Here is a 27,841-nt window from a genome sequence, read left to right on the forward strand (position 1 = left end):
GGCAGAGTTACTGATGTGGCTGGGCTCTGGGTCTTGAAGACCCTGGTAGGGCCAGACTGAGGACCAAGTTCAGACTCTTTTTGTTTGCTAGGTAATGGCCCCAATCCACATTTGTAAGGGTTTGGCCTCCGTGTGCAGCAGCATCAGGTGACCAAGACCAGCACCTGGACACCAGGCTGCTCTTCTGAAGTCAGGGAGGAGGCTGTCCCAGAGCAGTTCAGACGCAGATCCAGGATACCAGCCGGCAGAAGGAGGGAGCCTGAAGGTACAGCCTTTTCCCACGTGCCCCCTTCTAGCAAAAGGACCTCATCCCCCAGCAGTCTGGGCAGATGGGTACTAGTGCAGGCACCCCAACTTCACCTTGCCAGAGAAGGGCAGGGAGTCCCAAGGAGGCCCAGCCTGATTTCTTCCCACACACAAGGTCCTGTTCTGCTGTTTACTCTAGTTCCAGAGGGAGTGAGTAAGAGAACCCAAGTGGCCTGGTTTTTGAGTGGTTCAGGGCAGACTCAGGCTGTGCTCATCCCATGGGGAAGGGCAGGAAAGGTAGGCCCTCCATGGCAGACTCCCCATAGCCCTGCCTGGCCACCTTGCCTGCTGGAGCCAAAGCAGGGTCCAGACCAGCTTTTCACTCAAATAAGTGCAGAACACCAGCCTTGAGCCTCACAGTTTTATTTTTTTTCCTCATTATCCATCCTTCTTTTCAGCACCAGTAAAGGAAAAAAAAAAAACACTTCTCTTTTCAAAATACTTTATCAGGTGTAAAGATTGTTTTTCTTCTAGGGAAGAATTGTTTGGATAATGTATTTGATAACATTTTTACCAAAACCTTAGGTGTGCTTACCATAGAAAACCCCTAATGTCCCATGAGGATACAATACAGAAAAAAATACAGAAATTAAAAAAGTGTTTGTTTTTTTTTTCTTTTTTAAAACAGTATTTCTAAATTTCAGCAAGTTAATACAATAGTTAAAAAGCATCAAGATTAATACCCATACTTAAAACTGAAGGTGGTTTGGACAGATGAAGTGACCGTTTTTCTCTGAAGCTGACCTCTGGCCTCCTGGCTTCTGTGGAGGAGGCTGGGCCCGGGCAGGTGCAGAGCCTTGGGGATTTAGGTGACACCTGTGTCCGTCCTTCCAGGCCTAGATGCCACAGAAACATCTGAGGTGTTCCTTTTTTAAAAATCGAAATGGAAAAGTCTGGCTTGTACACAGCCCCAGGGGTGCACAGGTTTGATGAAACTCGTGGCTGAGCAATGGCGGCCTCAGCACTGGAGGCCCCAGAGGGCGGCGCAAGGGGAGTGGGGAGGCAGGCAGGCCCTTCTCTGGAGACCAGGCAGGCTGGGCAGAGGCGACTTTGTTAGGACGGGAGAATGACTGAGGCACAGGGAGGTATGACTTGCCTAAGGCCGCCCCATGAGTAGGGAGAGAAGCATGTGCCCCGTGCCCTGGCTCCCTTCCAGCAGCCCCTCTGAGGGCTGGAAGCTGTGCTAGAGTCATTCCACTTCAGGAGCCAGGCCCTGCCTCCGCGGCTCTCCTGGGCACACAGCTGGCCCACAGCCTGGAGCCTTGGCTCTGGCCCAGACGTCTGGGTATCACATCTGCCCTGTTGAGCTCCACCTGAGAGCAGATTTCTGGCCGCTCCTAGGATTGGAGGCCTCTGACCCAGGGAAGCCTAGCCAGGGCCCCAGGAGCCACGGCCCTGGAGGAGCGGTGCAGTGGAGAGCCAGGGAGGACTGTACCCTGGATGGTGAGCTGCCCTCTTGGCTTGATGTGGGAGGTGGGGCTGAGGGCCTGGCCAGGGGAGTGCTCCAGGCAATGAAGCCCTCTGCCCAGCTGCTGCCCTGGCCAGGGGGCTTCAGACCAGCCCGCACCGCCTTGTGTGCAGCTCTTGGGAGTGTCCCCTCCAGTGCAGGGCCTGGCCTCTGACCTTGCCCCTCTTGGTCCCTCTTGCAGCTCAGTGGGTGACAAGGCACAGCGTCAGCATATTGGCACCAGGAGGCTCCTGGTAGCAGAGTCCTGGTACGTCCCCAGCCTCGGGCAAAACTGGCTTCAAGCCAGGTGGCACGTTGGTTGGGGCGCTGTGAGGAGGGGAGATCAGTGGGGGGTTGTTAGTAACCCCCTGAATTGGAGGGGCCTTGCACCTGGAAATAGACAAAACCCTCCCTGTGTGACTGGGGGCAGGGGGCGTCCTCAGGTGTGTTTAGAAAGGCAGGTGGGCAGAGGCAGTTCTGCCGTGGGATGAGGAGCTATGGGCTTCCCCTGCAGGCTCTGCCACACTGCACAGGTACCCGGGGCTGGCCCTGGTTGCATGGTGGCAGACTGGATGCCTGTGCACCTGAACACCAACCAGTACTGCTCCCTGTGTGGGACGAGCAGTGGCCATCAGCCTTGCCACCCTCAGGCTGCACACTGGTGAGGTGACAGGCTGCTCTGCGCCTTGATCCCCAAGTCCCTTCATCTAGGGCTGGGGTCACTGTGGAGGATGGGCCTAGGAGGACAGAGCCACAGCCCGCCCCCCCCAGATGCAGGGGGACAGTTCCTGAGCTCAGCCAGCACGCGGATAGGGACAGTCACCAAGGGAGGATTGGTCCTGAACCAGAAGAGTGTCCGGACGGGAGACAGGATCAGGCAGAAAGAGAATGTGTTGGTTCTGACAGAACAGAAGCTACAAATCTTACCGTTTTCAAAACAAGAAGTCCCCCTCCCCCCTTAAACCGTGAGTGGTCCTTCTTCCTGTAAAAAAAAGGATGCTTTCTCTTTAGAATCCTGTCTATGGCTCCATGGCCCACGTTGGAGTCTCCAAGGGAGGCCCCGGGCTCTGCTGTGCCAGGGGAAAGGAGCCCCTTTCAGGAAGAACAGTGTTCTCCCTTGTGGCTTGCAGACCCTTTAAAATGAAGGGTTATTTTTGTTCTTTTTCTGTTTTTCTTTTTAAAATGTAATCGCCCTTGAATGCAAGACCCTGGGAAAGAGCCCGGGCTCGCTGGTAACTGGACACAGCCTTCGTGGTCCCTGCTTGTGAGCTGTCCAGGCTGGAGGCGGCGAGCTGGCGGTCCCGTGTCCAGGAATGCTTCTTTGGCTGGTTCTGATTGTGTTTGGAGTTTGGCCTTGGGTGAGGCCCGAGTGAGGGGTCTGTGGCTACGGTGTGGCACGTGGCATGCGGGCAGCGTGCATGCGAGGGTGCAGGCATGCGAGACAACGTGGCAGCAGACAGAAATAATGAACCCTGGACGAAGCTTGAGAAGAGATACAAAGAGTACAGAAACCCGGATCTCATACTAACCCACGGGTTATAAACTAGCTTGTGCTGTAGATTTGTAGAAAATCAACGATTCGAAAGAATGGCACTGGTTGGGCAGCCAGGACTCCCCAGGCCGGCCTGACTCCTGTCCATGGCGAGTGCCCAGAGGTGCCGGGCAGCGCTGGTTCCAGCTCACCCAGGACTGGCCGCGGCTCTCCCGGGCCCCTGCCCTCCTCCGCTAGCACCAGCGGTGCTCGCTGGAGGGGACACGGCCAGGGAGGGACTGCGACTCAAAGGGCTGGCGGAGGCCCCGCTGCTCATGGTGACTGGGCTGGTCTATGCCTCGTCGTCCCCTGCAGACACCATCAGTCGCATGGCCACCGGGAGGTGGTCTGTCAGGCCTGACAGCTGGGTGATAAAACTGAATTCTTCCACCTCCTGCGGGAGTGGGGAGGGGAGAAGGAAGAAATATCCCTGTTAGACCCAGAGGGCATCCTATAAAGCAGGGGCCTGGCTTGGACCTTCCTGAAGGCAGAGAGTGGGAGCATCCTGGGGGGCCCCAAAGGCCTCCTGGACTGGCATGTCCCACTTGCAGAGGAGAGCTCGGTGCTGCCAAGGGGTGTAGAGCAAGAATGTCCTGCTACGGGCACAGCCTGGCTGCCCAGCCCAGCCCAGCCCAGCCCAGACTCACGGCCTTCCAGTCCGGGTACAGCCCCTCCTCCCCATGCAGCATGTAGTCGATGCGCCTGCCGTTGCCTTTCAGCAGCTCTTTGCGTCCCTTCTGGCCTCCCCCAGGGCTCTTGCTGGTGGGGAAGGCGAGGTACTCCCGGCGACCTTCCTCACTCTCCAAGACCCTGCTCACACAGAAGGCACAGGAAGGCAAGGTGAGCACAGCCCCAGCCCCAGGTCCTAAGGGTGGAGCCACATTTCGTCCCCCAAGTCAGACCAAACCCCTACATTTAAGATCTGTCTTCTCCGTGGGCCCAGAAAGGGACTGGGGTGGATAGAGACTGGGTCTGAGCCTGTGAGTTCCTGACTGACTGAGCCACTGCCAGGGAGTGTCCCATGCCCACCTGGGGTCAGCAGCACTCACATTCCCTTTCTGAACTAGAATGTTGGCACCACCTAAAACCTGTAACCAAGCTGGGGACAGAACTGCCCACCCCCTCTCCAGGGTAGTGTTGTGCTCTGAGCTAATAGGATCCTGTTTGGGGGGAACTTGATCTTTGCGGTGAACGTCAGAGACCCTTCTCTTCTGGAAGTCCCCAGGCCCCCCATGACTCCCATTTCAGGTCAGCAGGGTAGCCAGGAAAGCACCCAGACCCCATCCCAGGACCAGACTCCTGTGTCAGTCTGTCCCCAAGACCCCAGAACACTTTGAGGACCAGGTGTGTTAAGAAAGGAACAAGGTGGGATGCGGCTGTCACCCCATTTTTCAGAGGAACGAAACTGATACAGTTGCTGGTCAGAATTCTGCAGGGAGGGCAGGGCGCTCAGGTGGAACGTTATGCCCTGAGTCCAGGTCTCTTCTGACTCCATGTCTACCTTCTGCTTCCTGCCAAGTTACCTCCAGAGTCCGAGCATCATTGGGAATGAGCCTTCAAGGGACACCCCATCTCAGAGGGCAGTGTTGGGGCGAGAGGCACAGCCACCAAGAGACACTGCAAAGGCCCACCCACCCAACTAACGCCTGGACACATGAACAGGGCACCTGCACAGGCGTGGCAGCAAACACAAGTTTCTGCAAGGTCTTTATCAGCCTTGAGATGTATACACTGATGACACACAGAACAGCTTTCCATCTCAGAAATGTAATCCATTCCTGTCCTGTGCCTTTGATAATTAATTCTAGCATCAGTGATCTAAGAGTTACTGATAAGTCATTTTTAAATCGTCATCTCATAAAAAGATAATTTTCTCGGCCTGGGATGATGTTTCAAATTTAGTCTATAATCTAATTAATTGGCTGAAATTAGCTTCAAGGAACCATCGCTGGGGCTCTGGGCTGTCTCGGGCTGTGAATTATAAATTGGCTCTGCTGCTGGCCTCTCAAATGTGTCCTTTTCAGAAGTCTCAGATTCAAGAATACAGTTTGGCTGGGGTGGATCTGTCTCTACATTGACTGGCTTGTGTTAGCTCTGTCTGTGTTTTTATCTGTCTGATTGGTGGCTTCTGGTCCCCTGCCACAGATGCCATCCCCAGGGCCCTTTGACAGGGATCTCTGCGGTGCCTGGCCTCGCCCTGGGAGGTTATGGTCCTTTTTCCTGTGCCTGAGGCAGGCTGGGGCTCAGGGCAGGCCAAGCTCTGATAGAATGAGCCCAGACTTGGGGTGCTGGTGTAAGAAAAACCACCTCGAGACCCCAGGCCTCCTCAGGATCCTCTTCTTGGTAAGGATACCCCTGGGGCATGAAGTTCACCACAGCCTCTGCCCACCCCTAACTTGCATCCCTGACGCTTTTAAGAGGTGTCTCATCCCAGGGAGCTGTGGGCTCTCATCGGCCCACACAGCCCACCTCTCCACACCTAGTCTGGGTTCGTGCTCATCCCAGACCTGGGAGCTGCCTGGGTCTGCCTACCTGCCTGACCATGGCACTGTGGGTGCCAGCCACTTACTTTTGCAGATTGTCGGGGGTGCACACTTCCTCATCATAGAGACCGTCCTGGTCCAGCAGAGTTCCTGGGGACAAGGGGGTGAGAGAGTTTACTGTGGGCAGGAGGGGCAAGCCCAGGGCTTCTGCTGGCTGGGCAGCTCAGTGCCCCCCTCCCCGCAATGGTGTGGTCTCTTCAGGAAGTCCGTGGGGTGTCAGGCCTCAGCAGTGCCCCTCCCACCCCGTGCCTGTCCCCAGCCCCAGCTCACCAATTGCCCACGGCTTCTCCTCCCCAGGCCCCAGGCGACAGGGGTCCTTGTAGCGTGTAAACAGGGAGTGCTGCTGCTCCAGCTTGTCATCTGTGCAGGGAGGGAAGGAGTGCTATGGGGCTCAGGGTGTCTGGCATGCCCTGGAGGGCTACCTGCCTCTGGTTCCGGTTTGACCAGAGTCATCAGATCCCTGTCCCTCGGATAACTGCTTCTGGGTAGGGTCTGTGTTCCTGGACAGATGGAGCTGTGGTTCATCTGTCACTGGCTTTCTGTGTCCTTGAGAACGGCCCCTCTAACAGCCGTCAGAACTGTGGCTGGTACAAAGTAAGAGTTGAATACAGACCTGGTGAGTATCATGACCTAACCCCATTAGTCTGGATTTCAGAGGCTCCCTGCCTTCACTGCCAGAGGTTTATCTGCAGGGCATCTCCTGACCTCCAGCAAGGTGGCCTCTAAGCTTTCTAGGCAGAGCAGGGGTTCTTCTAGGATTTCTTGAGGGCAGAGAAATCACAGTCTTGCTAAATGTCCCACTTTTGTGCTCCTGAGGAGCAGAGCCCATGCCTCCTCCATGGTTTACCCTAATGGGGAGGAGCCCGCCTCACCGGAGGAGCAATTGTCAAAGTTAAAATCTCCGCAGATGATGTCAAACGCCACCAGCTCCTCGGGGTTGGCTGCGCTGGACGAGGAGGTAGATTTTCGGAAGTCAGCCAGCCAGTCCTGAAGCATGTTCAGCTGCTCACACCGGATGTCACTGTCCTCTGTGGGGCGGAAGCACAGGGAGGTGATGAGGCTGCTGCCAGGACCCCTGCCAGGCGAATCCTAGCCCACTGAGGATCCCACCCGCTGAAGCTCGGGTCCCTGGACCCTACCTGACAGGGCGTGCAGGTGTGTGCAGGAGATGTACCCGACGATTCTTTGGTCCTGAGGTGTGCTTCCCACCTGCACCTGTAGTGGGAAGGAAGTGTTGGTGATGAGACCTAGAGTTACCATTGCTCTGAGCACAAAGGGACGCTGGCGATGCCCGACCCCAGCCAGGTCTAACCCTCAGAAACCCAGCTCTGTCGACTTCTGGCTAGCCTGGGCCTAAGAAGAACAGCACATTGCCTGCTTCTAGGAGCGTCTGCTCCAGTGTGGGAGGCAGATGCATGAAGAAATACCCACTTCATGGCAGGGTGAATGCCACCGACAGTTCATGCAGCGCTTTGTGGGGGAGAGATGCAGAAACCACCACAGACCTCCTCCCAAAACCCCTGCCATCTCCTGACCAGAGTGTTCCCACGAATGTCCCTCGCTGCTTTGTCCACTCGCGTGGCTCCTTCCTCCTCCCCTCGGTCACACCCTGGACCTGATCATGACGTGGAGCCTGTTCCTCTGAAGTCTAAGTTAGGCTCCCTCTAGGATGTGGCCCAGCCACGTAGCTCAATACCCTTGTCCCCGTGAGAGGCCTTGGACCTTGCTTTCTGTCTTCTCATCCCAGTCTTTGCCTCTCTGGCTTCATGAGCAATTATTTTACCTGCTTCTTGGCCGTGGTTCCCATTAGTCCCCAGATCTGGGATGACAGCTGTGGCTGGTGTCTCCATGGCACCTGTCATGGCTGACCCCAGCCCCCCTGTGACTGCCACCCCACGCTCAGCCCTTCCTCCACAGGGGCCTCTTCATTCTACTTGCCCAACCTGTCCTTGCCTCTTGTTTTCCTCCACTGGAGACAGAGTCCCTGGCAGGTGGAGTGGGGCTGAGAGCTCACTGACTCCCTGCCCAACCACAGGTGACCCTGGCAGACCGTCTCCACAGGTTGGTGTAATGAAAACAAGCACCTCAATTGTTCAGCACAGACAACTCGGCCCCCAGTGGTGAGTGTGGTGCAAGCCTGAGCCCTAGTCAGGCTGTGGTTGGGAGGTGAGGGTTGACAACCCAACCTCGGGTTCTCAGGCCCTCTGCTGGAGGCTCCGTCTTCGGGCACCCTGACCAGAGGCTTCTGACTGGATCCTCACCCTCGTCCTCTCTGGGCTTTCCTCCCTCCGAGCCTCAGCTGTCCTCCCCAAATTTTGCTAATCTATTCTGGCCTGGGTTTTCTGTGACGACAAGACCCTGAACCCTGGGAAGTCTCCAGGGAGCGTGACCATGGAGGCCAGTTCTTAGCTGAGGTGTGGCAGTGGAAGGGCGGGTGCCCCGGCTTCTACTGAGCAGAGTTCTGCCTGTCCTCTAGCTGAGGTGGCCGGGACTCAGCACGGGCCCTCTGCTCTGAGAGCCTCGGGAGGTGTCCATCCTTCTATTGCTGAAGTCAGATTGGCATTCCCCTCCATGAGGACTTTCTCTTTATTAAACACCTTGAGCTTTCCACAGCTCTTCATCTCATTTCCCAGCCTGGCAAGGTGTACATCTTTCATTTTCCAGTGCCCAGGTGGATTGATGTCTGGTTACTTGATAATGGGCCCAGATTTGGGACTGTTGATAAGTTCATACGTTCACCATTCACGTCTTGCCCATAGTCCGAACACACAGCTCAGCCCAATGGTACCCCTGCCTCTAGAATCCCTTGGAAATCACACACCATTGGTGCCCCCTGTTGCAAAAACAACACAGTTTAAAACCACAGTGCCCCCAAAGGCCACATGATGGTGCTCTCTGCATCCTCTGGCCAAGAGCCTGTTTTCTCTTCTCAATAGTAATACTCATGCCCAGCTGCTTCATGGATGCGGCCTTACTGGAGCCTTGCAACTATGAGGATTACACTAAAGTTAACACCATCGGTGGCTGGGGTCATGAGGCTCTGGTGACTGAGGCAGGTTGAAATCTGATCCTCACACCCAGCTCCTCCCCCTGCCCTACGCTACTCTCTGAGCTGGTGACTGAGCCAAGCTTTTCAGCCGCCAGCCATGTGATGTTTCTAGTGCAGGAGCCCCGCACTCAGCACTTGGAGTCACCTCCCTGTGCTGAGCCCTGGGCGGGGACAGAGACAAGTGCAGGAGGCCCTACTTCTGAGGATATCCCTCCCGGAGGGGAGGCACCCAGAAGAAGGTACAGCAGCCCCTCCACCCCCTTCCTCCAGTCAGTCCAAGATCTGCTTTATAGTGCTGGGACTTATTGATTCCCGGGCTTGAGTCCTGGGGAGCTGCAGAGGCTCGTGTTTCACTTGCAAAAACAAACCATCACTCTGAGAGGCTGTGCCTTTAGTCCTAGTGGGCAAAGACCGTCAACAGGGCAGGGCCCAGAACCAGGCTCTTGCTTAGGAGGCAGAAGCTGGTCCAGTCCCTCCCTCCCTTCTCAGGCATCTCTCAGACCCCCTCTGAGGATAAGGAGCTCAAGAAGTGAATAGGGAGGTGAGGCTGGGTGGGGAACCCCAGGTGAAGGGAGCAGCCAGGCCCTGCCGGGGCTGGATCCTGAAACCTCACTTACTTCACTCCTCCACGTGGAGAGAGAGGCGTGCTGTCACCCACAGAGGTGAGCTGGCTCTGGTGTGCCAGGCACCTCCGCTCCACTCTTGAGTTCTGCCTGACAGGAGAGGTGGGGTGCAAGGCCCTAGGGCCAGGGCTGAGGAACCGGCAAAGGAAAACTGGCTTGTGCTGGACGCCACCAAGGAAAGCTCCACTGACATATGGTGACACATGGAGGCCCCTAAGGATGCGGCTGGAGCAGAGCTCGGGGAGGGTGGCAGGTGGAGGCTGGCTTCTCCCCGAGGCGTGGGAAGAGGGTGACAAGAGTCAGACCCGACACCAGAAGGATGGTATAAGAGGGAGGACAGTCCCAAATCTCAGAGGAATGGTGGCCTGAGCCATGACATTGCAGCTGGACATACAAGGTGGACCCAGAGGTATCTGGGAAGTGAAGTTGGGAGCCTGGGTGGATTCACTGGGCTCAGGGTTAGAGAGTCCTCAGCAAGTCTGGAAATGGGAGCTGCAGAGGCACCCCAGGGTAGGTTCCTGGGGCTGACTGCCCATGGTAACGACTCAGCAGTGAAGAGTGCTGGCTAAGTGGGGTTGTCTGCTCTGGGAGCTGCCAACCCCCCAACTCAGGCTGGGAGCTGGGCAGAATGTAGCAGGCCTGGTGCTGCCAGATTTGCCAGGGTGGGGAGAGGAGCTGCAAACTGGGCTGTATGTGAAATAGCTTGATTTTTAAATGTTGCCCAACAAGAAAAATTTTTTAATGGCAGGAACCAAATTAAACATATCTGCAGACTAGTTTTAGATCCAGGAGGTAGAGGCACAAGTGTTTAAAGGATGAGCAGGTGAGAAGAGGCCCGGAAGGAACAGCCAGAGAGCTAGGGGCTGGGAGGAGATTCCGTGGCAGAGGGGCTGGCCCTGGTGTGCATGATAGTTGGGGTGCTGGCCTGAGGGGAGAGAGGAAGAAGAGGTGGTGTGTGGGCTGGGAGCAGGGTTAAGGGGGACCCTGGCCTTTGAGCCATCTGTAGTAGGGCGGGTGCAAGGGAAAGGGTACATTCCCCCAACCCCCAAACGGACAGCATGGCGCCTCCTTCCCCAGAAAGTCACTCCGGCTGCTGAGACAAAAATACATCTGTGGAATGAAACAGTGACGAACCACATGCCAGAATGGGGAGGTTGGTCTCCTATAAGAGGGAGTGTCTTCAATTTCAGCATCTCAGGCTATGAATGGAGAGCTGGGGACCCCAGCTCTGCACCTGCTGAGCCACACAAGAGGCCTGAGCACAGGAGTGGGGGCGTCTGGGTGCTGGGCTGGGGCCCTGGCAGGCTCCGTGCAGATGATCCGCCTCGGCCCTCACTCCTGGCAGAACCTTGGCTGACAGGCAGCAGCTTCCTGGACAGGTCAGAGCTGAGGCCTGGGGATGAGCACCCCCGACACTGGTCCTCCCCAGTAGCCTCACCAGTCACCTCCATCATGGACCCCTGCTAGCGGAACTGAGAAGTCTCAAGGGGAGTGCGGAGAGAATCCACACCCAAAGCAGTTGCTGCCTCTAGGGGCAGAAACGCCTATTCAGTAACAGCTGGCCAGACGGGGCTTTAGAAAACTCTGGAGGCACCAAAAGCAGCTTTTGGATAGGGAGCAGAAAGTCGACATGCTGAGCATGTCAGGCTCAGGAGAAGATAATATGTAATGACCAAATTACCATGGTCTAAAAACTCCTGCAATTGCATCCAAATTAGCAGAAATAATAATGATTCACTTTAATTAGTGACTCCGGAAGTGAAGCCTGGAGCTGGTGGGCAGAGTGCCTGGCGTGGCAGCTGCGTGACAGCCAGGAGGGAGAGGACATCCCGGCCGGGAGGGCTGGTGGCCTGAGAGAGCGGCTGTGGTAACAGCCGGGCCTGAGAACTCTGCCTGCAAGCTGCACCCCCTTATCTGCAGTGATTCAGAGCAGGGGCTCCCTGCCACCTCCTCTCAGCACCGTCTGCCACCTTCACCACCGGCACCCTGAGAAGCTCCCAGGCCTTGCCCCTCCCACATGGCTCCCACCACATGAGTAGGCTCTACGTTGCCCCCGCTTTACAGACAGGGAAATGGTGATGCAGAGATCATACAGTCTGGAGCCTTGGCTCCTGCTGCTGCTACTGCTGCTAAGTCGCCTCAGTCATGTCTGACTCTCTGCAACCCCATAGACGGCAGCCCACCAGGCTCCTCTGTCCATGGGATTTTCCAGGCAAGAACACTGGAGTGGGTTGCCATTTCCTCCTCCAGTGCATGAAAGTGAAAAGTCAAAGTGAAGTCTCTCAGTTGTGTCCAACTCTTAGCAACCCCATGGACTGCAGCCTACCAGGCTCCTCTGTCCATGGGATTTTCCAGGCAAGAGAACTGGCGTGGGGTGCCATTGCCTTCTCCAGCCTTGACTCCTATCTGTGCATTATTTTCCTTGTCTCTGAGCCAGGGGCCCCTTGATTCAGCTCCATGAAAGGCCTTGTCTGCCCCTTGCCCTCCCAGAGAGTGACCAGCTGCAGCCTGCCTCCCCCCTACCCTCCAAATTCAGGCCTGCTGGTGGAGGCCCCCCCTACCTTGAGATACAGCGCTCCCTTTGAGGCCAGGCTGTCGGAGAACCGCCCGTTGGGGTAACAGTGATAGGCCACATCCATGATGGGGTAGCGGCTGGCAAAGAAGAGGCCACTGTTGAGACACTTGAAGCTGCAGCAGCCATGGCAGCCGTACACCCCGACGTCGTACAGGATGTACTCGAAGTAGCTGTGCAGCTGGTCTTTCAACTTGGCGGCCGCCCGCTTGTCAAATACCTCCTGCAGGCACAGGAAGTCCAGGTTGGCAGGGAAGAAGGCTGAGACCTCGTGGTCAAAGGCCTCATCCGGGTGGCGCCTCCTGCGCATGGCCGCCTTCTTCACCACCGAGGCCTTGTATGGGAGCTTGCTGTTGGCGCCCGGCTCCCCGCTGCCGCCATCAGCCCCAGACCGGCCCTTCACCAGGGACTCCCTGGAGGCCGAGGGGCTGCCCAGGCTCCCCGAGTCCCCATCTTGCTGACTGTGGTTGGGTGTCTGGCCCCGTGGGCCCCCACCAGCCCCGTTCCTGGCCTGGCCCCCATTGGCGGGATCGCCGGCTTCAGGGGGCCGACCCCCCTCATCACCACTGATGCGCACGATGCAGGCATCCTCAAGGTTGCCTCCATCAGCTGGGTCCCCGGAAGCCAGGCCGTTGGCAGCCTCATCACTAGGATGACGCCCGCCGTCGCCTTTGTACTCCACAGAGGCTGTCCTCTTGATGCTCCCAGGGACAGCCCGTGGCACACCATCACTGCCCTGTGGTGACACCAGGCTGCTGAAGCTGGCAGCGCTGATGGAGGTGTTGGTGGGCGAGTCGATGTAGATTTTGATCTGGGGTCTACTGGCCCCATTGCGGATTCTCTGCCCGATCTCTTTGGCACGGGCTTGGGTGTTGAACACGTTGTTGAGCCTGGCCAGCGAGTCCGGGAGGAGGCAGAGGTTGGCGGTGGCAAAGCAGAAGCTTTTGCCAGGACCTGTACCCTTCCATTCGCTGAGCAGGGCCGCCCCACCGGTGGGGCCCTTGTCCTCCAGCCGGGAGTAGACGTAGGGCCGGCGGGCAGACTGCAGTGGGGACCAGAGGAGGAAGCCAAGGAATGCAAAGGGCAGCGAGGCGACCAGGAGGGCCAGGTAGACGGGCGTGAAGAGCACGGTGCAGAGCAGCTGGAGGTAGCAGGGGTCGTCTGCCCGCTGGCGCTTCTCGTAGGTGGTGGGTATGAAGGAGGCCAGGAGCCGGTCCGCCAGCCAGTAGCACGGGAAGATGAGGGCCCAGGACACGGCGTGCAGGGCGGACAGACAGCTGTTGGGAAAGGGGGTCGTGTACAAAACCATCGCAGCTCATTGGGCACTGCGGCCAGCCCTACTACATGGTGTCCCTGGCAGCGAGAGCGCTTTCCTGGGTGGGGCGGGTGAGTAGGGGAGCAGCTGGAGGAGGGTCACCTCCTGGTGAGACACGACTCTGGATGGTCAGTGGTGTGTGTCAGCCAGCCAGTCATGGTTCCTTCAGTGGGCCATGCTGGGCCACCAAGGCTTGCTGAGAACCTGCAAGACAGAATGTGTGGTTGCTGTTTAGTCACTAAATCGTGTCTGATTCTTTGCAACCCCATGGACTATAGTCCACCAGGCTCCTCTGTCCATGGGATTTCCTAGACAAGAATACTGGAGTGGGTTGCCATTCTCTTCTCCAGGGGATCTCCCCGACCCAGGGATCAAACCTGCGTCTCCTCCATTGGCAGGTGGATTCTTTACCACTGAGCCACCAGGAAAGCCCAACACAGAAAGTGAGGGGCTTTTATTCATCTTTATTTGGGTAGATCAGATGCTGAGCCATTGCCCTGCTCACCCTGTTCCTGCCTCCTCTGACCCCAGCAGGACTGCTCCGAGAACCAGGCTGGAGCCAGCAGGCTCACATGGGGGTGTTTGGGGCCAGAAGGCAGCCTGGCACTCTTTGTCTTTGTAAACACAGGCAAAGTGTTTGTTGGTTCTTTGGAGGAAACTGACTAATGATGTGACTGCCTCTAGTTCATGGTTTGTTTTTTTTTTTTTGGCTGTGCCTTGTGGCTTGCAGGATCTTAGTTCCCCAACTAGGGATCAAACCTGGATCTCAGGCATTGGAAGTTCAGAGTTCTAACCACGGAACTGCCAGGTAATTCCCTAGGTGACCATTTTGACCTTGTGACCTAATTGCTTAGAAATTGGCCCAGGATTTGAGCACAGGCTATGGGTATGCAGAACACTGGCCTGGAGCAGCCCATCGGGAGCCAGGGGGTGTGTTTAGAACAGACGAGGGATGAGCCTGAGCCAGGAGCTGTGGACACAGCCACCTGTCACCAGGTGCTCACTGGGACAGGACAGTGAGGGAACACACTGCAGAGAAAAGGGGCTAGAGGGTCCTGGGGCAGAGGGCAGTTTGGCTGGCAGGACCCCTGAGAGGAGGGCCCCCCCATAACCAGGCTTTCACTGTGCCCCAGCCTGCAGCATCAGACCATCTCTGCCTTCCCATTCCTGCAGGAACCCCTGCCTGATGGGGACCCAAGCACACAGCATGGCTCTTCCCAAGCTCTAGAATGCTCAGAGTCCCAGTTACAGGGGACCCTGATGGTCCTGTGACTTCCCCCTTAAGTCCTTGAGATAAGCCCCAGGGCCCAACTGAGGCCCAGAACTGCCAGAGTAAGTCCACCCCAGCCCATATGGGACCCCCATGGGTTTTAGAGCCGGCTCAGGGTCCCGCCTGGGAGAGGCCACAGGTGCATTCATTGTGCTAAACGTAGAATCAATAAAGACAAGATTCTGGAGTGTTTACCCAGCCTCCAGGGACCCAGGGTGATCATTCTGCGGTGCAGCTGGTACAAACATAACCCAGAGTTTCATGGCCAGATCAGCTGGGGAACTCATTTCCTGTTCATCATCTCACTGGCCCAGCCGGTCTGCTGCCATGGCCCCTTGGGGGTCTGTGTCCCCGTTGCCATCCATCCTGGCCGCATGCCCTCTCTTCCTCCTGCCTTCCTGGCCCACCTCAGCTGGAAGTTGGATATCATCTGGACTCTGCCCTCTCTCTCAGTTCCCACATCTCATCAGTCCCCACTACCCACCCAAGCCCCTGTGGAGCCCCCTCCTGCTCCAGGACTGCATCACATGCCACCCATTTTTGGCCTCTTCCCCATCAGGCCATCCTCCACAGGATAGCTGGAGGGACTCTGATGTGATCTGATCAGGTTGCAGACGCCTCAGCCCCACAGAAGCCTTGCTCAGCCCCTGTTGGCATTGCATCTCCCCAGCCAAGCCCACCCCTGTCTGTGGCCCCAGCCCTCCTCGTGTTCACCTCCCAGCCTCCAAATGTGATTTCCTGCCCATGCCCTGCTGTTTCCTCCGCCTGTCATCTAGTTCATCTCCTGTCTTCTAAGACTCGGCTTAAAGATCACCTCCTCGGGTCCTTCTGTGCCCCCGGCTAGGTGGCTCCGTTAGCTCCACTGGGGGCTCCCGTGCCCCCTGTGCATGGCCTGCTCTCTGCAGTTCTAGATCATGACTGCGTGTGAGATGAGGTTGCCGCCTTGCGGAACTGGGGGCTCCTTGAGAGACAGAGCTGCCCTGAGGGTGCCGGGGCCCCTGGAGCTGCGCCAACAGGAGCTCAGGAAATGAGTGAGTAAATGCAGATCAACCTGCCTCACGGTCTAAGGAGGGGGAGTTTCCGTCACCCAGTTGCTGTCCTGCAGCCATCGTCTGACATGAGGGTGAGGTGCTCTCCCCAGAACAGAGCTTCATGTCGAAAGATAAGCTGGTGGTAGTGTCTGGTTCTGTAGAATGTGTTTCACCAAGATCTTTACTTCCTTTAGAGAAAATCGCTTTGAAGCAAACACTGGAAGGTTACGTTTCAAAGCAGGTTTGTCTACCCAAACCACAGCCATCTGACTAGGAGCCCCTCAGGTGTGAGCAACAGGGCTCCCTGTGGTAAGGTCAGAGAGCAGGCCTCAGTGTCCTGTGCCCACCCACCCCCCACCGCCCCTGCCACCCCCCACCCCCTGCCAGCTGCTGTGGGTCCTGGAGCCTCGGACTCAGCCAGTGGCTTTCACCAGCTCTTCCACATCCAGCCCAAATCCTGGCCTCTGTAGGCCAGACCCCGGGTTGGGGGATGTCCTCACCCTGATGGCCTCAGCTGTTTCAGGGGGCCTGTGAACTTGGGCCAGACTGGTGGGCGTAGGGCCCCAAGACCAACTTTGTAACGACAGTGGTTGAAATTGGAGGGTTTGCTGCAAGCCTGCTGACCCTCTGTGCCGTGGTCTCCTCTAACCACCCCCAGCAGAGCAGTGTTACCTCTGTGACTCAGGCTTGGAGAGGCTGGTGGCCCAGGTAGGCCACATCTGCCATCTGACACACTCACTTGTTCTTTATTTAAATCCTAGCAGTTTCATGTGAGTTTAACCTGGAATTGGGTTGACAGCCCACTCACGTGCCCATGTAGCCTGATGGGTTTGCCCCCACCACCTCTGGCACACAGCGTGTACACAGACTGGCACACTTCATTATGTGGAGTCTGCCAACTTCAGACTGGCTGGAGCGAGAGCTACAGGAGAGGACATGGCCCAGAGGAAGAGCCTGCAGGTCCTGTTCCTCTGGCTGGGGAGGGTGCGGGGATTGTCCAGAGAGACCCCAGCTGCCAGCAGCACCTGTGGTTGGTACCAAGGTGCTGAGGGTAAGGGTCCAGGCCAGACACCTGGGGACCCCAGGACATTGGCCCAGTGTCACAGAGCAGGCCTCTTCCCCCGTCTCCCTCCCCTCTTTCTGTAGCCTGAGGTCATCAGCCCGGCCCAACCAACACCATCTTCTGAGCACCGCCCCAACCAGTACCACCAGTCTCAGACCACAAGCCCCAGACCCACAGTCTGCACAGTAGTCAGTGGAGCTTTGGAAACAATCTGATTATGTTCTCCCAGTGGTGGTCTCATTGTCTCGGGGGACAAAGTCCAGTCTCCCAGTCTCTGTCTAGGGGTCCTCTATGCCCCTGCCCTCCCTGGCCAGGTACATGCAGCCTCACTTAATAAAAGGCTTCCTGAGAGAAATGGTTTAAGGGGTGGGTGTCCCCCTGCAACTTCCTTGGGTCCTCCTCACTCCTGCTGTGGCCGCAGGAACACTTCTGGGCAAGTTCCCTCCCTAGCCTTGCTTGAGTGGTAGGTGTGACCTTTCTGCCTCCCCTGGATTGGTCATAGGAATGTTTTTTGTCCCCATTCAGGCATCAATGGGCTGGCAGCCCAGAGAACTATGGTGCTTCTCCAAGATGGGGTAGATCCAAGCACCCTGGCCCTTCACAGCTCCCCTGGGTCCTGTTTCCAGAATGCCCCCCACCTCCCCCCTCCCACAGTGTCCTGGACAGAGGGAACCTCAGGTGCTGCCCCCCCTGCCCTGTGGCCGCTCACAGTCCCTGCCTCCAGGCATGGGAGCTGCTGACGCAGTTGACACAGAAGGGATTGCCACCAATGGAGCCAGTTCCTAAAGCTTTGTGGTTAATTATTTTGTCTCAGTGAAATGAAAGGAGGGTAAACAAACAACAACACATTAATTAGTCTGATCTACACTTTCCCCACCAAAGAGAAGAGCGAAGTTAAACACTGGAGGCTGGCAGCTTCTCAGGGAGCCCGAGAGTCCTCAGCAGGCTGGAGGGCAGGATGGCGGGGCATGGGTGTCCAGTCTGTGTCCCCGGCCAGAGTTCTTTCTCCCAGGGAGAACACCCGTCCCTCCTCCCTGCCCAGATCTCTGCTTCTGTGTCCTGGGGTTGGCACCTCTGCCAAGCAAAGTCCACTGTGGCCATTTCTGATGGAGCTGATGGATCCCTTAAAGGCCCTGTGTGCTGAGCTGTGGCCAGCCAAGCACACGGCAGCGTTGCTTTTTTGAGGTTTCTGTTTTAAAGCCAACAGTCACTCCCAGGATTATCCCTATTGTGAATCCTGGTGTGTGGCTTCCAGGGTAGCTTGGGATGACCTCTTCCCTAAAACTAGTGTTTCCAGAACTCACCTGGCATTCCAGACACCCTCAGGTCCTCATAGTCACTTCTGAGCTCTAGGCTCAGGAAGGGGTCTACACAGCTCTCAAGGGAGGGCTCCCAGGACTCAAACACTCTGTTCTAGAAGCAGAGAACCCCTGACTCGCTTCCTCACCCTTGGCTGCATTGCTCAATGTTCAGCACGGGCTCAAGGGTCAGGCTGACCTGATTGAAATCCTGGCACTGGAATCAGGCTCTGTCTCATCGTGGGAGTAACGATACCTTCCTCTGAGGACCATCCTGGGGATTAGAGAGGTCACGCGGCTCACAGGGCTGACCCTGCTTCCTTCCTACCTTCCCCTGCTCTTTGCAGGACCTCCCTGACCACCCTTCCCTGACGCTGGCCCCTGTGTGCCCTGTTTGCTCTCCTTGACCTGTAAACTCAGTGGAGTTTGCAGACAAGACAAGCTGGTTCTGTGTGCTGTTGTGTGGGAAGCCTGAACTCACCTGCTGAACTTGTAGGCCCCGCACTGACCTGCAGTGCCTTCGGATCCTCAGAGGTGGCCTTCACTAACTTGTTCCTCCCACCGTGGTGAGGACTGGACTGGGTCTGATTGTGACAAGGAGACTGGGCTGTGGAGCCAGGATGGACAAAGGAGCAGAGAACTCCACAGTTTGCAGGTGAGAGAGGAAGAGGTGACTGGGCAGGACCTGGGAGGTCACAGGCCCAGCCACTCCCAGGCAGGCAACGCCTGGGCCATTGACTGCCAGCAGCTGCTCCTGCAGGTGACTGATGATCTGCGGTGACATGTCACCATGGAGACCCCTGGTTGCTAACCTGTGACCTACAGCCACCACAGCATGAGGAATGGGGCCTCAGACTGCTCAGAGGCCTGAGCTCCATCAAAGTCACTGTGCTCAGGGCTCCAGGGCTGACTGATCTGCCATCCCCCTGGGGAGGGCATCCTCAGGAATAGGGCCTGGTCCTGTTTGGGTGAAGATGCAGGGAATAGGAGGGTAGAGAGACAGGTCCCCGATAGCCCTTGTGGGTGAGCCGCAATGGACAGCCCTGGCACCGGCACCGAGATGCTAGCCCACTTCCAGCTTCCTGGGAAGTGGACCTAGCATGTGTGCTGGCCCCCACGGTGAGCTGCACAGAGGCCCACGGGGTCCAGGAGTGCGGACTTTGAATTACATTTCTCCTGCAGTGCGAAAGTGAGTAAGCCAGATCAGTCCTGCTCGTGAAGGCAAGCCCTGCCCCCTCTGAGGAAGCCCACGCCATCTTCCGGGGTCTCTAAGCCTTGCTCTGGGAACTTCTGGGGATTCAGTGAGGGTCAGGTGTTGCCCATGTAGGGCTAGTCTGGACCCAGGCCCTCCCTCACTTCCATCTGGTCCTCATGCCTGCTGAGCGCTCTTCCTGGCAGCAGGGCTGAGAGTACTGGAGCAGTGGGATCTCCTCTTATCCTCATCGTGTCCACAGGCTCATGTCTAGCAGGAGCTGGGCCAAGCCCCAGGTTTCCTCAAGGAAGGTGGAGAAGACTGCTCCAATACAATTATCAAAATGTGCTCGCCTAGCTGGCAGCGCTGAGATCGGGGCGGCCCATTTCTGCCTGGATGCCTGCTGGGAGGGGTTGGCATGGCAACATGAGCTCTGAGCTGCTGAAACTTGGAGTCAGCTCATGGCTGGGAGGACACAAAGAACGACGGAAGAGGATGCCTTTCCTAGTGAAGCAGGTCAGACAAATCTGGGCTAATCCCTGCAAACCAAGTCCCAGAAGCAGAACTGGGGACTGGGGTCCAGTGTCCACACATGTGCTTAGCATGCCTTCTGCTGACACAGCAGTGCCAGGTAGACGCTTGTTCACCCTTCCAGAGTCAGAGTCCCTGCCTCCCCTTCCTGTAGCCTTCCCCAGCCTCCCTGCCCCTCCTACACTCTCCCTCCCTTGCACACCCCCATCTGCCCATTTCATCAGGCACGTGCCAGTTTGCACATCAGCCCCCACCAGCCTGGGAGCTCTAGTGGAGTCTCAAGCACCAGCACAGGCCCAAATCTTAGCTGGCTTCAGCTCTCTGGCTGTGACAGACCCACTTTTGTCTGCCCCGCAGCCATCTGGGTGGGGGGCAGTGAGCCCTACCAGGCCACTCAGCACCACAACCTCTTGACCCCCAACTACATGGTCACATAACCCTAGCTCTTTCTGGACCCCTCAGGCAAGAGGCCTGCATTTTCTCTGAGACGGAAGCACTAAGAACCTGAAGCTTCCAGAGCCTTCCTGGAGAGTGAATCCAATTTGGAGGAAAATAGACCTTAGGGCTGCAGAATGAGGCTGAGTCCTGGTGACACCTTTGAGCTTCAGTTTCCCTGTGCCTGAGGCCAACACAGCCCCCAGAATTTCTAATTAATGGGTTGGCAAAATACCTTTTTCCTTGCTCTAGACAGTTTGAGTTGGGTTTCTGCCACTAAAAGGATCTGGTCTAATATCAACCTTTTACTTCATCTTTCTAAAACTTAATTCTCATCATTTTCCTTCCTGTGCAAACCTCCTGTGGTGCCCCCTGGCCTGCCTGCTGGGCAAAGGGGGAGTCTCTCTTCTGAGTTCCCTGAAGGCCTGGCAAGACCTGGCGCCTGTGGTTTGTGCCCCATGAGCATCCCTCAAGAGACAGCCATGCACAAACTCTGTTGTCAGTTGTGCCAGGTTCAAGCCCTGCTGCCGATACTGGATAGGGTGCTTGCCTGAGTCTCTGAGCTGCAGTTTCCTCATCCATTAAGCACACATAGTAACATCTCAGGGTAGTTGGAGATGACAGACGGGCAGCGCTTAGCACAGTGCCTCACACATCTCTAGTACAGTACTAGTCAGCGCTCCGTTTCTGTGGTTCCTCAGTTCTCCATATCCATGGATGTGGAACCTGCAGTCACAGAGAGCTGACCTTAAGGGACTTGAGCATCTGTGGACTTTGGTGTCTGTGGGAGGTCCTGGAACCAATCCCCTGTGGATACTGAGGGAAGACTGTAATATTTTATTACTGTGGTGGTGGTGGTCTCAGTCATGTCTGACTCTTTGCAACCCATGGACTGTAGCCCGCCAGGCTCCTCTGTCCATGGGATTTCCCAGGCAAGAATACTGGAGTGGGTTACCATTTCCTTCTCCAGGGAATCTTCCTGACCCAGGGATCAAACCTGAGTCTCCTGCATTGCAGGCAGATTCTTTACCGACTGAGCCACCAGGGAAGCCCATTTTATTACTACTATTACTGTTAATTTCCTTGTTGCCATGGCCCTGAAGATACAGCTGGAACCTTCAAAGTTTCCTCCTTGTGTGGTCGGCTGCTTGACAGAAAATATGCCCTGCTTGCTCTCCCACGTGAGGGGCAGGGATGGTGCAGGAGCCTCCATCTCCGGGCAGGACTGTCTGTTGTGGGCTGCTCGTGCAAGCCCAAGTCACAGGCCTGTGCAGAAGCCAGATGCAGGTAGAGGGGTGATAAAATTTTTCAAAAAGAAACTTTCCAGGGGAGCTATTAATGCGTCATGTGGTTTCTGAGAATAGGAACAGGCTGCAAGCAGCTCTGTGGCACTCCTTCAATCAGTCAGCCTCGGCATTTCCATGTCAGAGCTCAGAAAGCCCAGATAAAGCCAATTTTTGCATGACTGGAAAGCAAATCTTAAGCAGGTTGGAGGTAGATGCACCAGGGCGCCCCATACCACCTAGTGTTTAAAATTGTTGTACATCTGGGTTCAGGACTTTGTGCTGCAAGGTCATAGGTCAGTTGCCCTTGGGGTGTGGGCTCCATCGTGGGAGGGGGCTGAGTTTGAAGATCTGGCCACCCAGCCCTCTATGGCCTGCCATTCCAGAATCATCTATTGGTAACTGAAAAGGGGGCCATTAAGGAGAAGGCTGGATGATGGCTGATATCTAAATCCACATCTGAGCCATCCTGAGTGGCATCTTCTCTTCTTCCCATTTACCCTTATCTTAGGCTCAAGCATCTGTCTGCAGCCAGATCTGTCTGCCTAGAGTCTGCTGAGGGCTGGAGTTCATATGTGCCCACCAGTCCTGTGCCCTCATGGTGGCTGAGCCTGGGGTAGGGGTGTTCTTGGGTGATGAGGGCTTCCTGCACGATGAATATCAGGTCTGAGATTGCCCCATTCACAGGGTCTGCTCCACTTGGCTTTGACTGGACAGGACTGGAGCAGGCAGTTGTGACTACTGGAGAGACCACATATGAACAGCCGAGCATCTGGATGGGGTTGGGCCTCTTACTTCAAGAGCTCTGAGCCTCCTGTGTGCTGAGGTCTGCGCCTGAGCCTCACCTGGCAAGTGGCCGGAAGCTGGGGATCCTGGAACTCCCCAGCAGGTCACGTCACCTGCATCAGGTGAGCCCTGGGGTATCTGCTACGTGACTGACTGAGTACCAGCCCCCAACCAGCTCCCTGCTGCCCAGCACCACCTCCACACTCAGGAGAGGCCCTCCTCAGGGACCAACACTAGGAGGAACCTCGCTTCTCTCAGGCTCTGCTTTTGAGGCTTCTGTCCCAGCAAGTCCCTGCTTCCCTGACATGAGAGCTGATGTTAATGGTTCCTGAGCCGAACAAGGCTGGGAACACATTTCACTTAAGAACAAGTGACAGCATACTTTCTGTGGGAGTAGAGCTTTAAATACAAGTCCACACAAATGGCAGGATTTATGCAGACTCAGTGTTCAGCTGCATTTCAAGTACAGCGCTTCCTCCTGGAATGGATTGGCCCACTGAGAGCATGCAGACATTTCAAGGCACCAGAGAACACAGATGAAGACAATACACCTCCCTGACATGGCAGGGACTTGCTAAAATTCTTCTGAAGGAAATCACTTCACACTCAACCTCAGGTTTTCTATGCAAAGAACATTTAACAAACTGAGTCGTAGAGAGGAGAATTCATGCGAAGATTTAAAAGCAAATCAGTGCGGATGAGTAAATAAAATCAGGCATCAGTGTCTCACCAGCCTTCCGGTATAGCCCTGGGCAGCTGGGCCCGAGGGCTGAGTTTCTGGGCTCACTTACCGCTGAGGGCTGAGGCCCTGGTCCTGGGCCTCTTCAAAGACCTTGGACCCTTGGTCACTGCCCCTCTCAGGTCCTCCCTCTGCTCAGGATACCACAGGAGGCTTTGGCTCTGATAGAACCAACCAGAAGACCTCCTGAAGGAGGATGGCCCAGCTCTGGCTGAACTATGAACTACTTGCTTAGGGAGGCCTCTGACCAGCCTGCAGGGTTGTCCTGGGCCTGCTCCAGAAGATATAATGGAGGGGATTAGGGGTGCTGTCTGCTACCCCAGGGAGTGGGACTTAGAGCTTCATTTGAATAAGGCTGAAAATTAGTATTTGTCCACAGCAAAGACCAACAGGGAAGCTGTCTTGGGGGGTCTATAGCCCCCCCATTCCCCTCTATTTGCTGCCACCAAACCTGTTTCCAAGGGTCTTCTGAGCCTCTGGGTTCCAGTGAATCCCTGCCTGTCTGGTAGTGGTGCCCTGTCTACACCTGCTGCTGAATCATACACTTCGGAAAAGGGAGAAAAGAACTCTTGGCTGGAGACCATATGTCCCCAGATGGCTGGTGTAGACGTGCTAGTGTAGACAGTGACTGACTTAAAAAGATAAGCACTCTGTGAAGATCCGGGTAGGCTTTTCTTCGCTTTAGCCTGTATCCTGCTTGCAAGCCTAGGACAGGACTTTTGCGTTACTTCTTCTGGGCCTACTTTGTGGGCATCAGGCAAGACTGCATCTCCTGGGCCCCTTGCAGTTGGGTGGGATCGAGTGACTAGGTCTGCCCCACAAGCTGTCAGTGAAGGCAATGGGTGTCTCAGAGGGGCCAGGGTACTGCACAGCAGGTGTGCCAGCTTGGTCCCAGGGGCCACACTGGGCCTGCAGGGGATGGGAAGAGGGAGCTTGGAGATGAAGCCAGCAGCTTGGTGGGGTCAGAGCCCAGGGACCAGGCATGGTCAGACACTGTTAGGTCTTGCTGGCTGATGGTGCCTGCCAGGGCTGGAGGGGCAGGAGCAGAGGCAGGGCAGTGACTGTCAAGGCGGGAGGCTGGGGGTGCTTGGCTTCCATCCCTGCGAGTCAGAGGCAGCACCTTTACTGCTTGGGGTATTTCACTCTGCCCCAGAATTCCTGGGAGCAGAGCCTTGCTTTCTAGGTATGTATATTTGAGTGTGGGGGTGTCCTAGATGGAGACAGGAAAGTGGTGGGTGGTGGGTGGAGCAAGCACTGAGCAAGGGAGGGAGGTGAGGTGGAGAGAACTGCAAGTAGGCACGAGGAGGACAGGGACACTCAGGAGTCCAGCTTGCCAGCCTGTGCCCTTGGTGGCCACAGTGACCCAGGTTACAGGCCAGGAGGAGACAGCAGGGGAGGGGCAGCCGTGGAAACTGGCCCTGAGAGGGGGCTCCAACTCATTCACTTGCAGTTTACCCTCCTTGGGTTTGTTTCACTTAAGTGCTTAGAATGTCTGGTTAGCATCCCATCCTGGGTCTCAGAATAGTGAGAGCACACGGTGCGTGCTGGCTGTGCTCTGGGAGGATTGAGTGACCCTCTGGCTGTGACCCTCTGGTAGGCTGGGAGTCTGGGCAGCCCCCAACTTGAGGCTACCTGCACTCTCCCCCCACTGCTAGACAGAAGGTGGAGAGGGTGTCTTATTGGCCTTTCTGGTAGAGATTTGGAAAGAAAATTTCTGGAACAGAGGTCAGCACCACTGAGAAAACAGTCTATGCAGTTTCAATCAGATTTGCTCTAAGATACAGGCCCAACAGGACACCTCAGCTGCTTCTCCTCATCTGTCCCTCAGCTCTTCCCCCTGGTCCTGGACCTCTGTTCTTCTCGTTCCCTCCCTGCCCTTGGGACTGCTCTTTCTCTGAGCCCTTTGTTGTTCCCTCCTCCCTGGCCCACACCCTGGAAATGCTGTACCTTCCCCTGCCTCTTCTCTTGGTTGATCTTTTGTGGGTTACCTATTCCCAGGTGTCTCTCCTGATCTCTGATCCCATGAATTTAAGTAGTGGACCAGCTCTCCATCTTCCCTTAAAAGTTTATCATTTGTCTTCCTCCACTGCTCCAACACCAGCTCTGTCTCCTGAGTACTCCTAGGTCCCTGGACCTCTTCCATACCCACCCCCTCCTCCTCCATGGTTCTGCCTCCCTAATCCCTGGCATCCATTCCCATTGGCCACACCCAATTCAGGCCTCATCTTGTCCCACCTAGACCCTGTGACAGCCATCACCTGGTCTTGGAGCTGGCCTCCCTTCTTGGTCCTTGTGGCAGCTGGTGGCACCTTTCTAAACTACACATCGGACCACATTGCCTGCTAAACTTTTAGTGGTCCTTGTTGACCCCAGAGTGACGCACCTGGCAGGAAAGAGCAGGCAGGCCCAGCAGCCTGATTGCTCAGTGACCCTGCCTACTTCTGAAGTCCCAGGGCATCCCCACCACCACCCAACCTTCGCAATTTCCCCCCAAGCCCTTCCCGTGCTCCATGCCTCTGCTGAGGCCGTTTCCTTGCAGCTATTATCTGTGCAAAAGCCTCAGCAGAGGCGCTCAGGGTTTGGAAGTCACGATGATGGTCTTATAACCAACCACTGCCAGTCCCCTCCTCTGTGGCCCCAGGGGTAACTAGAGACCTTTGACCAGGCTGAAACAAGCTATTTCTCTCCTGACAGCTGGCAGTTTCCATGCATTTATTGCCCTTGTGCTGGCTGCACACCAGAAGGATGACCAGCCTCCCACATGCTCAGATCTACCACACTAGACACAGAACCCAGAGAGGGGAGGCTTGAGCAACGTTGGCAAATCTCATCCCAAAGGAAAGAGGCTTGAGCAACGTTGGCAAATCTCATCACACAAAGGAAGGGAGGGCTTATTGTGTGTGGCCCAGTGAGGTGTTTGCAGGGCCAGGGACCCTGCCCACATGGTGACACCACCCGCTTGGGAGCTCATCCACCCACTTCAACCTCCAGTCCTGGGGAATTTGAGCTCCTTTTTCCCCTTGTAGGCACTCTATTTTATCCCATCACCTGTATGTTGGGCACAGAGTAGGCAGATACTTAGAACCCCTGATGACTGACTGACTGACTGCCCCCTGCAGGCCTGGGTGGCGTCAGCAATCCAGTTCATCCAGGGTGGCCCATCAGGACCTCAAACTCATCCTCTCCCTCCCTCCCCTCCATGCTCGCTCTCTGTGCAGGGGGTGGGGGGTGGGGTGGCTATGAGCCCATCCATGGCAGAGACATGAGGGAGACTAGAAATGAGCCTCAGAGAGGCAGAACAAACAGATCCACCTCATGGGGAATCTGAGCAGATGCTGCACAGAACGCATATCCCAGAATGAGCTCTTGACACTGAATGGTGCATCTACATGGTACAACCACCCCAACCAGATACCACTGGTTCCATTTACAGATAAGAAAAATGAAACTCGGAAAAGTAAACAACAGTCCCTGAGCGGTGTAGCCTAGTCACCGGATCTCAATTCTCCTTTCCTTTCTGCATTTCCACCAAGATTAAATACAAATGATATGCAAACACGTGCAAAATATGCAAGTGAGCGCTGTCCAGCACCAAGCCCACCTACCTCTGGGACAAGTTCACCACACTATCCCCCTTGTCCTGCCTGTTCTTACCCATCCCTTTTCCAGTTCCTGAAGGTTACATTTGTCACCTACCCCCACTGATCCCTTAGTGAAGACCCCAATAATCTTCCATGTGAACTGCCAGCCTCATCCAGCTCCCTTTTTGTTTTTCCATCTAGTCATCATCACGTTGAACCCCCATATCTCCCTTCCCCCAGCTTGGTGACCTCCCCGAGAAACCAGGAAAGCATCTAATTTGCGTATTTGGGAGGGAGCAGGTTCTTAAAATGATCTTGCTGTCCTGGCTACTGGACTGAGGTTCCGAACTTTCCAGGGGTCTCTGTGTTTCTGGTTTCCACTTTTATTCTAATGGTTTGACTTATTTCTCTGAGATGGACTCAAGACTAGAATTACAAGGTAAAGTTCAAAACTTCTGATACACATTGCCACACTGCTTTTCTCGAAGGTCATTTGAGAGTGCCTGTTTCACAGTATCCTTGCCAGCTCCAGGTTTTGCACTAAAAAAACCTTTTTTTATAGTTCAGTGGGAAATGATATCTGATTGTATTTTCCAGGATATTTAAATTGTATTCCTTCATTTTTGCAAAATACTGCCTCAATCTTTTTCTGCCTTATTGAAGGAGTTTGCATTTTCAGTCTCCATAGATTTGCCTGCGTCAGACATACCCCTTCTGCAGGCACTGAACCACGAGGGTGGGTTCAGAATGGGAGCAAACTGTTTGCCCCAGACTGCTTACACTAGAGCTGTGTTTTCAAACTTTTTATCCAAGAAGCAGAACCTTATCTCAATCTCAGACAGCAACTCTTTATATAAAATGTGGATAAGTAATCTATGAAGGGAGGCCTGAAGGGTCCTCTCCCATCCCCCTCTCCCTTCCAGAAGCCCCTCATACCTGAGGAGGCGCCGCTGGGAGCTTCTCGTCTTTCTGGCAGAAGAGGGAGCACTCACTTCGGAGTCAAGGACCTGAAAAGAAATGAGCGGTTCACAGAAGTGCCCGGAACTCAACAGTCACCGAGCAGCCCAGTACAGGTGAGCCGGGCACAAAGACCTAGGGGCCGCACCTGTGCAAGAGGCACCGCCACACCCTCCACGTCGCCAAGGAGAGGGTGTGGGCCCCATGGTCCCCACGAAGTTCAGCCAGAAGGGGTGGGGGCGGAGGTTTGTGGGATAGACAGGCTGGGGATACGCGGGTTGACAGGTGG

General features: G+C 55.7%; 2 protein-coding genes and 1 long non-coding RNA gene across 8 annotated transcripts in view; 2 read left to right on the forward strand and 1 right to left on the reverse strand.

The window, feature by feature from the left end:
- The window catches only part of PRMT7 (protein arginine methyltransferase 7), a 40,971-nt gene extending 40,065 nt beyond the window's left edge, over positions 1–906 (forward strand). For 3 of the 4 annotated variants that reach the window (XM_070771953.1, XM_070771954.1, XM_070771956.1), the window contains one exon: positions 139–906. In XM_070771953.1, the coding sequence (XP_070628054.1) occupies positions 139–188 (50 nt within the window). In that variant the 3' untranslated portion in view covers positions 189–906. Of the gene's footprint in view, positions 1–91 lie in introns of all 4 variants that reach the window. The other variant, XM_019978627.2, reaches the window with a different exon arrangement.
- Positions 654–27,607, reverse strand: SMPD3 (sphingomyelin phosphodiesterase 3). 2 transcript variants are annotated; one of them, XM_019978628.2, is made up of 8 exons: positions 27,532–27,607; positions 12,061–13,590; positions 6,967–7,042; positions 6,700–6,855; positions 6,098–6,187; positions 5,854–5,917; positions 3,932–4,094; positions 654–3,678 (listed from the first exon to the last, which is right to left on the reverse strand). In XM_019978628.2, the coding sequence occupies exons 2-8, from the start codon at positions 13,378–13,380 to the stop codon at positions 3,577–3,579; spliced, it is 1,971 nt and encodes a 656-aa protein (XP_019834187.1). In that variant the 5' UTR covers positions 13,381–13,590; positions 27,532–27,607; the 3' UTR covers positions 654–3,576. The 2 variants fall into 2 exon arrangements, with proteins under 2 accessions (XP_019834187.1, XP_019834188.1); XM_019978629.2 differs by lacking the exon at positions 27,532–27,607 and adding an exon at positions 18,055–18,192.
- LOC109572094 (uncharacterized) overlaps positions 18,285–27,841 on the forward strand; it is a 62,733-nt gene continuing 53,176 nt past the window's right edge. For both annotated transcript variants that reach the window (XR_011561749.1, XR_011561750.1), the window contains exons 1-2: positions 18,285–22,397; positions 27,519–27,668. This is a non-coding gene — a long non-coding RNA (uncharacterized lncRNA). The remainder of the gene's footprint in view (positions 22,398–27,518; positions 27,669–27,841) is intronic.

This window comes from Bos indicus, chromosome 18 (assembly GCF_029378745.1).
Source record: "Bos indicus isolate NIAB-ARS_2022 breed Sahiwal x Tharparkar chromosome 18, NIAB-ARS_B.indTharparkar_mat_pri_1.0, whole genome shotgun sequence".
Classification (NCBI taxonomy): domain Eukaryota; kingdom Metazoa; phylum Chordata; class Mammalia; order Artiodactyla; family Bovidae; genus Bos; species Bos indicus.